Source organism: Hippocampus comes, unplaced genomic scaffold, assembly GCF_001891065.2.
Source record: "Hippocampus comes isolate QL1 unplaced genomic scaffold, H_comes_QL1_v1.1 scaffold113, whole genome shotgun sequence".
NCBI lineage: Eukaryota > Metazoa > Chordata > Actinopteri > Syngnathiformes > Syngnathidae > Hippocampus > Hippocampus comes.
Genome location: NW_017806160.1, coordinates 689,829 through 704,812, shown reverse-complemented (window position 1 = coordinate 704,812; position 14,984 = coordinate 689,829). Strand labels below are relative to the sequence as shown.

The following is a 14,984-nucleotide window of genomic DNA, read 5'->3' as shown; positions in this document are numbered from 1 at the left end:
GGTGTGTTTGCGCCAAACAAAATTCAATCTTAGTTTCATCAGAACATAAAACATTTTTTCCAAATATATTTCGGAGGTTTTAAGTGTGTTTTTGCAAAATGTATCCTGCCTTGGATGTCTTTTGTCAGATAAGACTTCCATTTTGCTTCCCTACCTTACTGCCCAGACATGTGAAGAAGATGAGAGATTGTTGTCCCATTTTCTTTTATTGTTGCCCTGACCATCTTTCTTCATCAGTATAAGAGGGATGTCCATATTTCTCCACTTAATGAGGACTGTCTTCACTGTGGTCCGTGTTCTTGAATGCTTTGCAATGCTTTTGTACCCCTTCTCCTGACTGATGCACTTAAACAATGAGATCAATGACAATGGCTTGTGGTGTAAGACATGACCACAAAAGTGTCAGGAAAAGCCTACTAGAATGGCTAAACTTTATTCGGGGTTAATCAGAAACACTTTAAATTGTGACACGTGTGTGCCAACTCCCATTTCACATTAGTATGAATGTGACTGGTTGATTCGGAACACAACCACACTCCTACCTATAAGCAGGTATGCAAGACTTATGCAACCATTTCTCCGCTTGTTACAGTATCTTATACTTTCACACTTGAAAATGTTTATTTGTTTTAGCTTGAGCTATACAGGTTATAGGTCACATTGATGTTGGAAAAAAGTTTTTAAATTATATATCTCGGTCTTATTTTTATGACAAAAATCTGGCATTTGAATAGGGGTGTGTAGACTTCTTATATCCACTGTATCTTGCAGCATGTGTGCTATAATGAACCATGCCTCCTCCTAATCAATCTGTTTGGCTCACACTGAGATGATCAATTCATAATTTTTGATTGCTTTATTGAACCTATAAACACAACATGAAAGACATAAAAGGAAAAACAAAATCAAAGGAAAAGTGTCAATACATATCCTGCTTCAGTACAGTTGATATGCTCAAAGGGAGTCGGAGGAAGTAGAAAAACTTACTTTGAAAATCTCCTTTCATGAATTCACACATTTGTTTTTTGTTTGGAGCTTCTCCTCAGCTATAAATATTTTTAGCAGGGAAGCCAGCTTCTTGTGGGTTTTTTTGCGAATCTGTGGCAGGGCATGGTGCCTATCCACCACAAATGATTGGGCTTAGTGTATGTTTTATGGCTCGGAAAAATTAGTGCAACATAGTTTGACCTCTGTGATCTTTCTTCTCCCCAGCGAGTGTCAATCTGTGTAGTAACAACAATGGAGATTGTTCCCAGTTGTGTCTGCCCACATCAGCAACCAGCAGGGCCTGCATGTGCACTGCCGGTTACAGCCTCAAGACAGGGCAGCAGTCGTGTGAAGGTAACACAGCTTGCTAGCTGCCTTTTGTCATCAAGGGCTTTTCGGCAAGGGCCACAATATGCCTCTCTCTTTCTGAGCAGGTATGGGCTCTTTCCTGCTTTATTCAGTCCATGAGGGAATCAGAGGAATTCCGCTGGACCCAGCCGACAAATCTGACGCCTTGGTGCCAGTGTCTGGCACCTCTCTGGCTGTCGGCATCGACTTCCACGCTGGTGAGTGACGCTCGAGAGAGACCAAGGTGGTCTCTTTGGAATGAAACTAGCTCGTTCACTCTCCCATTGCAGCATTAACTGGTAACATATTGATCCTTTTCAGAGAACGACACCATCTACTGGGTAGACATGGGCCTGAGCACCATCAGCAGGGCCAAGCGAGATCAAACGTGGAGAGAAGATGTGGTCACCAATGGCATCGGCAGGGTGGAGGGCATTACCGTCGACTGGATTGCAGGTCTGCTTGTGGTGAAACCTCTTGGACATATAGCATCATTTTGCATACGGCGATCAGGTCTACTTTGCCTCCCCCCCCCGATGTGCTCATCACCAGCTGCCTAACTGGAACACGCAACAAGAGCAGAAGAGAAAGATTTCAAAAAATCAAACAGCTGAAATCTTTGATTTTCTCATTTACAAATCCACGTTTTGTTTCGCTCATGGTTGATGTATCTTTTCACAATAAAGCAAGTGTTGTTTCTTTTTATTTAATTTTTATATATATAAAAAAAACAATATTTTGATAAAAATATCTATATTGACCAAATGCTCTCCAGGAAACATTTACTGGACCGACCAGGGCTTCGACGTAATTGAGGTGGCCAGGCTGAACGGCTCCTTCCGCTACGTGGTGATTTCCCAGGGCCTGGATAAACCCCGAGCCATCGCTGTCCACCCAGTCAAAGGGTAAGGCTGCTTGCCAAGCGCTTACTCAAGTGTTGCTGGAAGCAAATTGCTCCAGACGCGTGACTGTTTAATGTCCTCCACGTCATGTTCTGTGAAGGTACCTGTTCTGGACAGAATGGGGTCAGTACCCTCGTATCGAGCGCTCTCGTCTGGATGGCTCTGAGAGGCTGGTCCTGGTCAACGCCAGCATCAGTTGGCCCAATGGAATCTCCATTGACTACACGGTAGGAGGGGTAGCTGACTTCTGCCGTTGGTCTTTCGTCATTATTTGTGTGTCTTGCTCGTCCGCCTTGACGCGAGCCGTTGTACGGGGTCTGCATGTGTAGGAGGGGCTGTTGTATTGGTGTGATGCCAGGACAGACAAGATTGAGCGCATCAACCTGGAGACTGGAGAGAATAGAGAACTGGTGCTGGCCAACAACAACATGGATATGTTTGCAGTTTCTGTTTTTGAGGAGTACATCTACTGGAGTGACAGGTCAGTCTTTAGAATTGAGTGATTTCTGAAGACAAATATTGTAATAATAATGTCTGAAACTACTGTATGTCAGTCCAACATGCTTGATGTTTTTTTTTTTTCCCCCAAAAATTTTTATTGAGAGAGTATCATTGTGTTTTGCACAGGACTCACGCAAATGGCTCCATCAAGCGAGGCAGCAAAGACAACGCCACAGATGCAGTCCAACTCAGGACTGGGATCGGTGTCCAACTAAAAGATATCAAAGTGTTTAACAGGGCCAGGCAACAAGGTAGGCAAACTTCATGTTCAGCATATAACATTCGCTACTCAGCCAAAATAACCAGACATATTAGGCTTTCGGTTGATATATCCAGGTGAAAATTCACATCAGGTGTTTGATCGGTGAATCGACCAATACACTTCCAAGGATGTGTTCTTTGCCTTTCTGTGACTCTTCCACTCTATCTGAATGACCTGTTTCAACTGCAACTTTGATACATTTCGGGTGTTGTCAAAATCTGACCGGCATGATGGAAAAGACTTTTTACTTGTTGTTTTCCGCAGGCACCAACATCTGCAAACATAACAACGGCGACTGTGAGCAGCTTTGTCTTTACCGTGGCAACGGGCAGCACACCTGCGCCTGCGCCCACGGCATGCTGGCCGAGGACAACCGCAGCTGCCGCGATTACGACGGCTACCTCCTGTACTCGGAGCGCACCATCCTGAAGAGCATCCACCTGTCCGACGAGACCAACTTGAACGCTCCCATAAAGCCTTTCGAAGACCCAGACCACATGAAGAATGTCATCGCCCTAAGCTTTGACTACCACGGAGGCGGCGGAAAGGGAGCCAACCATATCTTCTTCAGCGACATTCACTTTGGCAATATCCAGCAGATCAACGACGATGGCACAGACCGCAAGATTGTGGTGGATAGTAAGTAGGAAGTCATTTGGCAAAAAAAAAAAAAAAACATCTCAAGGAGCGCTGCTCACTGGCCGACAGACTCAAGACACCCTCGCGCAATATAAAGTGACTTAATACAAATCCAAACTGTCAGTGTCAGTGAAAAAATAAATCAATTAAAAAATAAAAATAATAAGAATAGTAATTGCACACCAAAAAAATCTCCATAAATGGTTACAAAATGGAGGATGAAAAATAGAAAAACAAAACAACAAATATTCAAGAAATATTGATTTACTTCCACGAATATCCAAATCCACGAGTGCCGAACTGCAAGTATGTGGGGCTCCACTGCATTGATAGTGTGAAAACATACAACGTATGATCACGGTGGAACGCACCCAACATTGTCTGGGTGGACTTGCGCTCGCTCTCACTGCGGTCTCCTTCATCATATACCTAGCATGCCTGAGAACAGCACTGCATTTACTTCAGGCGTTTGTATTTTTTTCCCCTATCGTCTAGCGATATACTTAAAACAAGTAAATAAAAGTCATTGTCATACAGTACAATTCGATGCCGCCGCAAAACAAAACAGCATTTCTCAGCTAAATGAGACATTTAGGACTGTCAAATAAAAGGGACAATCATAAAGGGACGTTTAAGACACGTGGTAACATTTTATTTTAGCTTTTTCACGACGGATTGCCTGAGGACTCACTTAGACGCAAGCAACGCGGTCTGTTCTGAAACGGCGAGGAACAAGAGAACACGTTAACATATTTCAGAATGTTTTCTCAGGATCGCATGACATGACATGATGAAAAGCAAAGCCAGTTCTTTGAATGGTCTGCATCTGTCATGTCCTTGTAAAGCAGAATTGAACCCATTTAATTCTGTTATTGAACGCTGCAGAAAGGTTTCAACTTTTCACCGTATTCAATCCATTCTAAAGAGCTCATTTCTATTCCTCCATTCACCCATTTTCTGTACCGCTCACACACCTTAGGTTAGCGGCGGTGCTGGAGTCCAAGCCAGTTGCCTTTGGGTGTGAGGTCACCACACAAATAATAGACAAGTCAGCATTCACTCTTTCATTCACACAGTTGAGTCTTCAGTTCAGCCAACGTGCATGTTTTTGAAATGTGAGAGGAAGCTGGAGTAGCAGGAACAACCCCGCCACGCAAGTACACGCAGGAGAGCCAGAGCAGGGATTCAAAGCCCAAACCTCAAATTTCTGCACATCTCTTGTATTGTGCAGTGATTTCTTTGTACATCGCATTCCAAATTATTCTCCAAGTTAACTTCTTATTTTTTTAATTCTCTGTGCAATTTTTAAATCATTAACTGTCAGAGTATAATTTGAATGTTTTCGAGCAAATCTCCCAGTGATAACAATACAAAAAAAAATGCCAGATTTCTAAATATGACACCCTGTTTTAAACCATATTACAGGTTGTAATGAAATTACGATTTGTTGAAGTTGCAGCATTATTTACTGAAATCAAACGGGATTTCCATCCAAAACATTTTAACCGTTGAAGTTGCATGTTAAAATCGGATCCCTTATCTGAGAGCGGCTTCACAATTCTTACACCCATGGACTTGTGAGATTTTGGAGTTGCCGCTTGGAATATCTTTGTAAATTGTCACAATAGCCTCCCTGGACTAGCATTTGAACACAGATTGACCCTCACCCTCCTCGATCCATCCATTTGTGACTTCACAAATATGCTGGCTTTCATTTGCATGGACCATTTTCACAACTCAGAGACGAAAAACATTTGCGTCCGTTTTAGGTTTCAGAGCTTGTGTCAAACTCAAAGGTCCGCACCATGTCCCCGCCCATCATCATGTGAGGACAACCATTCAGGGAGTTTTTGCAAACGGTCCATCGCTCTCTCCCCAGCATTAACAACTCTCTTCGGAACTTCTGAGACATGAATCCATACAGCAGGGGGTTAACCACCGCCACTGACGATGCCAGCAATCTGGCCAAAATGGCAATTGTATTGTAACCCTTTGAGCCCTGAATGCTTCCCCCGATGAAGGAGAACATGAGCGCGTAGGAGGGTAGCCAGAGGAGAGTGAAGACCAGGACCAAGAGAGCTGACGTGTGAGTGACCTGGCTCTGGTAGCGCTCCAGCCGAGGGGCATTTCCAAACAATCGCGCGTGTCGAAGAAAACAGTAGATCTTTGTGTACATCAGCACGATGATTCCCAGTGGTAAGGCGAAAGCAAAGACGAAGAGACTGATGCTGTAGACGAGCTGGCTGAAGTCGGACAGAAAGGCAAAGCAGTACACCGCCCTGGATGTCGTCACTGTGCGGAAGGCAAACTGAGGCGCTGCCAAGGCCGAGGCGGGAAGCCACAGAAGTGCCACCGTCACCTTGAGCCGCCGGTGCATCCTGGAGCGGTACGCCCAGGTGGGGTGCACCACTGTGAGGTAGCGAGTCACAGCCAATGCAGCCAAAATAAAGACGGAAGCCGAAGAACAGGCCACGCCCAGGAAGCTGACCCCTTTGCACAGGAAGCTCCCAAAAGGCCAGAATCCCAACGTGATGGCCGACGTGTGGAAGGGCAGGCAAAGCAACAGGAGCAAGTCAGCCGCGCTCAGGGCCAGCAGCAGGGTGTCGGTACCGTGTGGCGGGTGGCGGTCTTTCCGCCTCCGCCCCGTTAGGGTGCTGATGACCAGGATTTGTCCTACCAGGCCAGTCACCAGGATTAGACCATCCAGAATGGGCACCAGAACCTTAATCACAGCCTCCTCTTGCCTGTTGCTTTGTCCGAGTTCACTGCTGTTTACGTCCTGTCCTGCCATCTCCATGCCTTCCCAATTAAAGTCAATTAGCTCATTAATCTGAGAGCCTGTTAATGTTAAGCAGGGGGCGGGGGGCGTTCACATCGCGTCAGGGGAATCGCAACGACGGCTAATGAGAGCAATTAGTAAAGCACATCTACTGCTCACTCCTTCATTCAAGAGGTCTCATCGGCGATCTTTCTCGCTTGAGAACAAATGTGCAAAAGCACTCATGTGGGCAGTCAAGCTTGCCATTTTACAAACATTTTCCAGAGCACTCCGAAAGTTGCCCGAATGCCCAATTTTGTTAGAAAACATGAAAACAAGACCTGAAGGGCCAGTCCCTGTGCGGCAACATCAACATGTTCTTCTTCATCCCTTGGAGCACTTTGTGTCAAGCACAGGAGAGATTTCACACGCAGTCGTACTCCATGTCTGGATTGATTTCTTGGCACCGGGCAACAGTGGTCAAATTCATTCCTGAGATTTGCCGTTAGTGTCCTTTTGCTTTAAAGGCAGTCAAACCATCCCACTTGATGCTCGCCGCGGCAGGTGACGACTTGTCTGCTTTGAAGCTCCTCACTGGCGTGTAGCATGTGTAGCATGTAGACTCCGCTGGAACAAGAACTGTGCTCCAACAAGGCACTCATGATAAATAATGAACCTGAATGTAAAAAGCCTGTTCATTCCCCATGCCTGCTCGGAGTGGGAATGGTCTTCCAGCAGGTCTCTCCCACTGTTTGCGCAGTATCCTTGGGACAAGCTTAGCAACGGGCGCAGTATCCTTGGGACAAGCTTAGCAACGGGGGGGTTGCTGTCATCCCCCCCCCCCCCCGCCCCCATCGTCCTTATATCATACTGTCACCCACCTATTTGATGTATTCCCGTCTCGTGACTGGAGGCAATTGTTAGTGTCAAGGCTGGAAGGATGAAAAGAGCAACTATCTGTATGTGTTTAGTTTGTCAACCTGCCATGAAGGTGCATTCAGTCAAGTTGGTGTTCAACAGTGGATTTGTCCTCCATTTAGATCATCTATGTATGGCTCTTGGTCATTCATCCAAAACGTCTCAAAAGGTTCTATTGACTTTCCTCAGAGAGCAAACATCTGCTTGGAGTGTTCGTGTTTTTATGGCGGTGTTGAATGGTGATAAAGGTCGTTCATCGTATGACTATGAACAAATAGATGGCACACTTTGGAGCCGGTAAGACAGCGTAGTGGAGTGGATTTCCATGTTTTGCGGAAGGTCAGCACCGTGTTTTAGAAATGGCGTCTTCAGGAAGACGTGGACTTGAACAGCTGCAGTGTCAGGGCCTCCCCCAGGGCTCACTTGTCAAGCTGTTCCGTGTCAGTTCTCTTCCCATCCATGAATGAGTGGATCCACAGGGAGCTGGATTTGTATGTGCAGGCAGCATGCCATCAAGTGTCAGGATGACACACGCGCTTTAAACGCGCGCCAGCAACAGCAGTTGTGCACACATGCTCTGCACCATGTTCTTTGCTTTTTCTCCCCCACTCCTAAAATGATGGCAATTTTAAATAAATAAACAAGAATTTGGGGGGAAAAAAATACCTGCTGTATGCAACATCAGAGTTGCATACAGCAGGTATGTCTCATTGCTGGCTTTCTCAAAACACCATCGATCAGTGGGTTTCAGATGCGCAGGTTTTCAAGGGAGGTTGAGCAGCTTGGAAAAGGAAAGTCTCAAATATTCCATATTATCCCTTTTCAGCTGTGTTTAGAACAAAATGGATTGATTTTCAGCTCCTACAAAGTGCGAGTCAATGGCGAGAACAACATGGGTTGTATTCTAAGGCTCACTGACCTGTATGTTAAAAGCGCCTTCCATAGATTATGAGAAAGAAAGAAAAAAAAAAGTACAAAAGTAAAGGGCCACTTGCTCATTTTCTTGCACAGATGTCGGTTCAGTGGAGGGCCTGGCGTACCACCGCGGTTGGGATACGCTCTACTGGACCAGTTACACAACCTCCACCATCACTCGCCACACCGTGGACCAGAGCCGCTCTGTGGCCTATAACCGCAACACCGTGGTCACCATGTCTGGAGAGGACCACCCCAGAGCCTTTGTGCTGGATGAGTGTCAGGAGTGAGTCATTAAGATCCAAACATGGCCGGGCTGGGCCCAGCTCCAGCCGTTTTTCTTGCTCTGCTTTCTTCCCACCAACCCATTTGTTTCGCGCAACTCAGCTGTTGCTTTAATTCCACGGCGTGTTTTGGCTGCAGATAATATTATCGGTCCTGTGTTTATTTGTTTTTATTTTTTTGGTTTGTTTGTTTCTGACCACAGTCTCATGTTCTGGACAAACTGGAATGAGCAGACCCCCAGTATCATGAGGGCTTCCCTAAATGGCGCCAATGTGCTGGCCATCATCGGCAGTGATATTAAAACTCCCAACGGCCTGGCTATCGATCACCGAGCAGAGAAGCTCTACTTCTCTGATGCCACTTTGGACAAGATAGAGCGCTGCGAGTATGACGGGAGCAGCCGATATGTAAGGAGGCTTTCTCGCGGAGGTAACGTAAAGACGAGTTACTTGGAAGGAGCCCTCAACTGTTTTCCCTTCTAGGTTTTGTTGAAGAATGAGCCCGTGCATCCGTTTGGCCTGGCCGTATACGGGGACTTCATCTTCTGGACGGATTGGGTGAGGAGGGCGGTCCTGAGAGCTGACAAGTACACGGGTGGCGACATGAAAGTGTTGCGGGCAGACATCCCCCAGCAGCCAATGGGAATCGTGGCAGTGGCCAATGACACCAACAGCTGTGAGTTGCGTCAACTGCTGTTCGTTTCCCATAATTCACCGCCGCTCGGTTGTATTTCCCTTCGCTGAGTCATTAGTTGCAGAGATGATAGAATTCTCACTCTAACATAATTCCGCCCTCTTGGGCCGCACACCATTCAGGTGAGTTTTCTCCTTGCCGCACAAATAACGGAGGCTGCCAAGACCTGTGCCTGCCCACGTCTGATGGGAGGGTTAACTGCAGTTGCCGTGGAGACAGACAACTACTGGAAGACAACACCTGCTCTTGTGAGAATTCAGGAGAAAAGAAAGCTGTTCAACATCGAACGCAAATGCGGTTTCAGTGATGAAACATGACTGTACCTCACCAGCGCTGAATATGTCTTGCGGGAGTGTGGACGACTTTGAGTGTGGAAACGGCGATTGCATCAACTACAGCCTGACCTGTGATGGCATGGCCCACTGCAAGGACAAGTCTGATGAGAAGCAGTCCTACTGCGGTGAGGATTTGTGCAACTGATTGAACTACAACATCTCATAAACTATTTGTTCTTGCCATTCTTGGCTTAAAAAAAAGTCTCAAAAACATCACAGTGGCTTCCTGTGGAGGGGGTTCAGAATTCACTCAATAATAAACACGTGCGGGGATATTTTCAACTTTTTATATGTGTAAGGTATAATTTAAAAAAAAAAAACAAACAAAAACATATTAGCCTAGTTTTATCTTGTTTGTGCTTATTGATAAGGTAGCCATTATTTTCACTACACACCAGATCTTTAACTGTAAAAGCTTTTCTTTCTCATCTACTGTTTTGTTTTGTTTTCCTAGCCAATCGAATTTGCAAGAAAGGCTACAGGCGGTGCATGAACGGTCGCTGCATTGGTCACAAATTCTGGTGTGACGGCACAGACGACTGTGGCGACCACTCTGATGAAATGCCTTGTAACAGTAAGTCATCAGCGTCCATTCCATCGGAACGTTTAACAAAAAAAAAAAAAAATATATATATATATATATATATATATATATTTTTTTTTTTTAAATTGTACTATGCTATTGTAATTGTGTGATCCAGTGAGAGTTGCTCGCATGTCTGATGGGCTCTTTTAAACACACCAACTTGACTTGAAAAGATCGAGACTGGTTAGCTGACATGTTTTGATAAATTCAGTAATTGCTTTCCGGCTGCTTCAAGTAAGAGGGAGTTGACATGATCTTCACTCTTATGATTTTTATCTTTGTAGTGACCCTGTGCAAAGTTGGAGAGTTCCAGTGCAAAGATGGCAGCTGTATCTCCAACTTCAGCCGCTGCGACCAGGTGGTGAACTGCGAGGATGCCAGCGACGAAATGAACTGCCGTAAGGCCGCTTAAAAGGATGCTGTAGATCAAACGAAGGGTCGTGAAAACGTCTTTTGTTCATGGCCAGAACCCACCGACTGCTCGCGTTTCTTCCGCCTGGGAGTGAAAGGCGCTTCCTTCCAGAGCTGCGAGAAAACCACTCTGTGTTATCTGTCCTCGTGGCTGTGTGACGGCAACAACGACTGCGGCGACTTCTCAGATGAGAGGAACTGCCTGGGTGCGCAGCTCCGCCTGCTTTTCCTGCCTGCAGTCTGTTTAGACCCATTCAAGCCTACTTGCGATTTCTTTGTCTGGTCTTGCAGATAAACGCAAGCTGAAATGTCCAGTCAACTTCTTTGCTTGCTCCAGTGGCGCCTGCATTCCGATGAGTTGGACTTGCGATAAGGACAATGACTGCGAGAACGGAGCTGACGAGACACACTGCGGTCAGTCTAATGTTGATTCAAAAGAGTTTCTTCCTTGCACTCAGTTGCAAGAGTATATAAACCGTCGGCATCACATTCTGTATTCGGAACACCCAAGTATGAAGGGGTGCACTTGTACTGATCATTGCAGCAGAAATAACATTCTTGCATTCTAGTCAACCGAGTTTAATTATTCTCTTCTGTTTTTTTTCTGAAATCTTTGTACGGCTCCAATTGCAGACACATTTTGTACATCCACCGAGTTTGAGTGTGGAAACCACCGCTGCATTTCCAGCCATTGGGTGTGCGACGGTTCTGATGATTGCGGTGATGGATCGGACGAGGATGACAAATGCAGTAAGCCACGCATTCAACTGCGAGCAGCTCTTGAGCCCTTTCCCCCGAATGATGTACTACGTGTCATTTTCAAGCACAAACATCAATGTTTTCTTTTGTAATATGCACACATCCATGCAAAATAATAGAATGAACGGACGAAAGACATTTTTATTACTGTGTCACGCATACAATAGTATGCCTCGGCCTCATGGGCTTTATACGGAGCCAAACAATAACCAGCACCAGAGTACAACAAAAACTTCATGTCAAAATAAAAACAGTCTCTCTTGTCTTCTTTGTCAAAATTCGTGGATACAATTTGCAACTATAAAAACCATCGAAATCACAAAGCCATTAAATCATTTCCTCATCTGGCCACCAGAGCATATCGGTATTACAGTTTAAAGAGAATAACATTTCAATGGATTTATTGCTTGGTAGAAGTGTATCAAGTTTTGAACATTTTTGGAACAATTAATTCTTTCATTGAGGAACAAAAACATGTTCAGTTCAATATTACTCAGCCCATCTTGCCCAAGCCTTCCAAAAAGTGTTCATTCATCAAATTAATAGAGAGCATTTGTCAGGTGGTTTTATGCTGGCCGGAGGACATTCCAAAAGCTCTTTCACTACACATTGGATGGCAGCGCCAGGGGTTAGACTGCACCAGCAAAACACCTAACAAAAGTTATCTGGCAAGCTTTGTCCACAAAATCGAATAGTCCTTTGATTATTCTTCTCAAATCTGTTTTCCCCGAGTTCCCTTTTAACCGTCAATGAAATTCCTATTCATTTCCATTGAGAGTTTCTGACGTTGACAATTGCTGGAATTCTGCAAACGCGGTCATTTTTACGATACCCTTCCCATTTTCCATGAACCCAGAATCCAAAACCTGCAGTCCCGAGGCCTTCCAGTGTCCCGGCTCGCACGTGTGTGTGCCCCAGCGCTGGAAGTGTGATGGAGACAATGACTGTCCGGATGGAGCCGACGAGAGTGTCAAGGCCGGATGCCGTGAGTTGGACATGTGCACTATCAGCACGGCAGCCCGTTTGGCGGCATTATCCTGGATTGACTTCTGCGAAGCCTTTCACAAATGTATTCCTTTCCACTTGCAGTGCACACCAACAGCACGTGTGACGACAGTGAGTTCATGTGCCAGAATAGGCAGTGCATACCCAAGCACTTTGTGTGCGATCATGACATCGACTGTCCTGATGGCTCCGATGAGTCTCCTGAATGTGGTGAGCGTGTGCCGTCTGCGGTGAGAAAACATCGCCCGCCGCGGTTGGGAATAATCGAATCACTTTGTTGTCTTTTGCAGAATATCCAACGTGCGGTCCTGAAGAGTTCCGCTGCGCCAACGGCCGCTGCCTCAATCAAAAGAAATGGGAGTGTGATGGCGAGTTTGACTGTCAAGATCACTCTGATGAAGCTCCTAAGAATCCACGGTGCACCGACTCAGGTGGGAATTGTCCTCAGTCCACGACCAGTCTACTGTACTCTAGGAATTGAAAATTCACTGTACTGTGGAACCTCAAGTTACGAACGTCATGTTTACAAACAGTTATGCAGTAAATTTCCCGAGAGTAGGTGGTAAGTAGGTCCATGTCCTTGTCCACATATTGAAAGCCAACATTACGAGAAAAATCGACAACGTGCTAACCTGTCAGAACGGCTCCTAAGAAAAGGCAAAGTGCCTGTTCTAAATGAACAGACAGACCAGCGCTGTGCTTTACGCCTGTTTTGCTCTTCAGCAGAGTGGCAAATAGAAAGCACTCGCTAGCGTGGGCGAGGCAACCAACGCATTATAAAACTTACCAAGAGATGTGTAGTGAATTTATGTGATCGTATATTTTTTAAGTGCTTTATTTTTTTTTACAATAGTGTGTTTTCATTTCTTTCTGTGTTGCATAATGTTAACTTTTAAACCACACATGGGTAAAACTAAAAATGATATTGTAAGTATAACTTTGTTTTGGGGCTGGAACGGATGACTTGCATTTCCATTTATGTCAATGGGAAACATTACCTTGATGTATGAGCGTTTTGCGTTAGAAATGGGCTCACCGAACCAAGTAAGTTTGTAACTTGAGGTTCCATCCTACTGAACAGTAGCTTTTTCTTCAAGCGCACTGTGGTTTGCATTATTTGCGTCTGTGTTGGTTTTCTTCTGCCGGTTACAATTCTCCATTGATCTTCACACACCTTAATACCAGTGAATATTTTCAAACTATGTTTTGCATCTTTGGGATGGTTTATCCAAAGCCGCGTTTCTAACAAGCAGCACAGTTTGCTCCATACATGTGGTGCACCTTCACAAGCAGTATTATCAATCAGCATGATAACCCTTCAATCTTGCATGCATTTCTCATTTCACTGGGCCGACAAACACACACCTCTCCCAGAATATCGCCTTTTTTTGTGTGCATTGCAGCTCGTGCGGCACTTAACACACCATTTTTGCGTGGTTTCAGTGAGGACATGTAACGAATCGGCCTTCATGTGCCGCAATGGAAATTGCGTGAACGAGACTCTGCTGTGTGACCGGAATGACGACTGCGGCGATGGCTCCGATGAACTCAACTGCTTCATCAACGAGTGTCTCAACAGTAAACTGAGTGGCTGCTCACAACTCTGTGATGACCTCAAGATTGGTTACAAGGTAAGCAAGCCATCTCAGTGTGGATTTATTTATTTATTTTTGGTATCCAGCACTTGTCTCGTAAATCCAAGCAAACACTGACTGGCCAAGTCTATATGAGCAGCGAGTGTATCAATTACTGTATACAGAGGCATCCGAAGAGACCCACCGGTATTTAATGGATGCACTTCCCCAACAAGCGGGGCGAAAAAGTTGGGAACTGACTTGAGGCATGTGCTTGCGTAAGACCCTAACTTGTTTTGGCTCTCCCTCCTGAAAGTAGGAGGTGCGTAAAGAACAGCTTGAACTGAGCATGAACTTTCATGTTTGTAGTAGCGAGGCTGCGGTCTGAGCTTCTTTTGAAAATCATTAAGCGTGTGTGCCTGCACCCTACTTATGGACCAGAATGAATCATCGTGTTAATTCGTGTTTTCACACAAGTTGGAGGCTAGTCATGTGAACTGCGTGGCCTTTGTTTTCTGGTTTTTAGTATTTACTCGGCGGCCAAAGTGGCAGTGCTGAATTGCAAACTATATTTATGTGTGCCTGCATTGACACAATGTTAGTCTTTTGCCACGCTCTTACATTCACCAAATAGAAATGGACTTTCTTAAAATGTGGCCATAGTGTGAATAATTTTGGGTGTAACTGTACGGTATGTATACCGGTGCTTTTTCAGGGTGATGGAAATGTTGGGACACCACTTCTTTCACTAGCCTACATCCGGAACAGCACCTCTCTGGTACTCTCACTTTCGGGCAGGGAATGTCACCCTTGTCAGGCATTTGCGAGGCAGAATTAATGGAGTGCAATCATTTTTGCTCCAAACACCAGTTAAACTTTGCCGTATGGCAATCATGCCCCTTTTGGATGTTTGAATGACAAAATAGGAGCTGCCTATCTAGATAGAGTGGTACTTCAACTTACAAATGACCTGACATACTTAGCCAATTTAAAATCAATGTGTAGTACATCGAGAGTTATTATATTGCCCCTCGGTGGCCAAGACACACACCAAAAGGAGCAGCACAATGGCCATTATATGATCATGGCACACAAACTGTTTTGTT

At 45.3% G+C, this 14,984-nt stretch overlaps 2 protein-coding genes across 3 annotated transcripts in view; one reads left to right on the top strand and one right to left on the bottom strand.

Annotated features, from left to right (window-relative positions):
* The window catches only part of LOC109531339 (low-density lipoprotein receptor-related protein 1-like), an 83,346-nt gene that overhangs the window by 50,299 nt on the left and 18,063 nt on the right, over positions 1 to 14,984 (top strand). For both annotated transcript variants that reach the window (XM_019895583.1, XM_019895582.1), the window contains exons 34-55: positions 1,213 to 1,341; positions 1,422 to 1,553; positions 1,657 to 1,791; positions 2,111 to 2,240; positions 2,338 to 2,464; positions 2,567 to 2,718; positions 2,865 to 2,989; positions 3,265 to 3,639; positions 8,327 to 8,516; positions 8,718 to 8,922; positions 8,998 to 9,190; positions 9,331 to 9,456; positions 9,540 to 9,668; positions 9,998 to 10,117; positions 10,414 to 10,527; positions 10,597 to 10,746; positions 10,832 to 10,954; positions 11,174 to 11,290; positions 12,156 to 12,284; positions 12,389 to 12,514; positions 12,595 to 12,735; positions 13,748 to 13,935. In XM_019895583.1, coding sequence (XP_019751142.1) covers positions 1,213 to 1,341; positions 1,422 to 1,553; positions 1,657 to 1,791; positions 2,111 to 2,240; positions 2,338 to 2,464; positions 2,567 to 2,718; positions 2,865 to 2,989; positions 3,265 to 3,639; positions 8,327 to 8,516; positions 8,718 to 8,922; positions 8,998 to 9,190; positions 9,331 to 9,456; positions 9,540 to 9,668; positions 9,998 to 10,117; positions 10,414 to 10,527; positions 10,597 to 10,746; positions 10,832 to 10,954; positions 11,174 to 11,290; positions 12,156 to 12,284; positions 12,389 to 12,514; positions 12,595 to 12,735; positions 13,748 to 13,935 — 3,356 coding nt within the window. The remainder of the gene's footprint in view (positions 1 to 1,212; positions 1,342 to 1,421; positions 1,554 to 1,656; positions 1,792 to 2,110; positions 2,241 to 2,337; positions 2,465 to 2,566; positions 2,719 to 2,864; positions 2,990 to 3,264; positions 3,640 to 8,326; positions 8,517 to 8,717; positions 8,923 to 8,997; positions 9,191 to 9,330; positions 9,457 to 9,539; positions 9,669 to 9,997; positions 10,118 to 10,413; positions 10,528 to 10,596; positions 10,747 to 10,831; positions 10,955 to 11,173; positions 11,291 to 12,155; positions 12,285 to 12,388; positions 12,515 to 12,594; positions 12,736 to 13,747; positions 13,936 to 14,984) is intronic.
* Positions 5,032 to 7,148, bottom strand: LOC109531342 (galanin receptor type 1). The gene has a single exon (XM_019895591.1). It carries the CDS (start codon positions 6,434 to 6,436, stop codon positions 5,405 to 5,407), a length of 1,032 nt encoding a protein of 343 aa, XP_019751150.1. The 5' UTR covers positions 6,437 to 7,148; the 3' UTR covers positions 5,032 to 5,404.

Bases quoted from the DNA above. Each gene is read 5' to 3' on its own strand.
- LOC109531342 (XM_019895591.1), bottom strand. From the start codon at position 6,436: ATGGAGATGGCAGGACAGGACGTAAACAGCAGTGAACTCGGACAAAGC.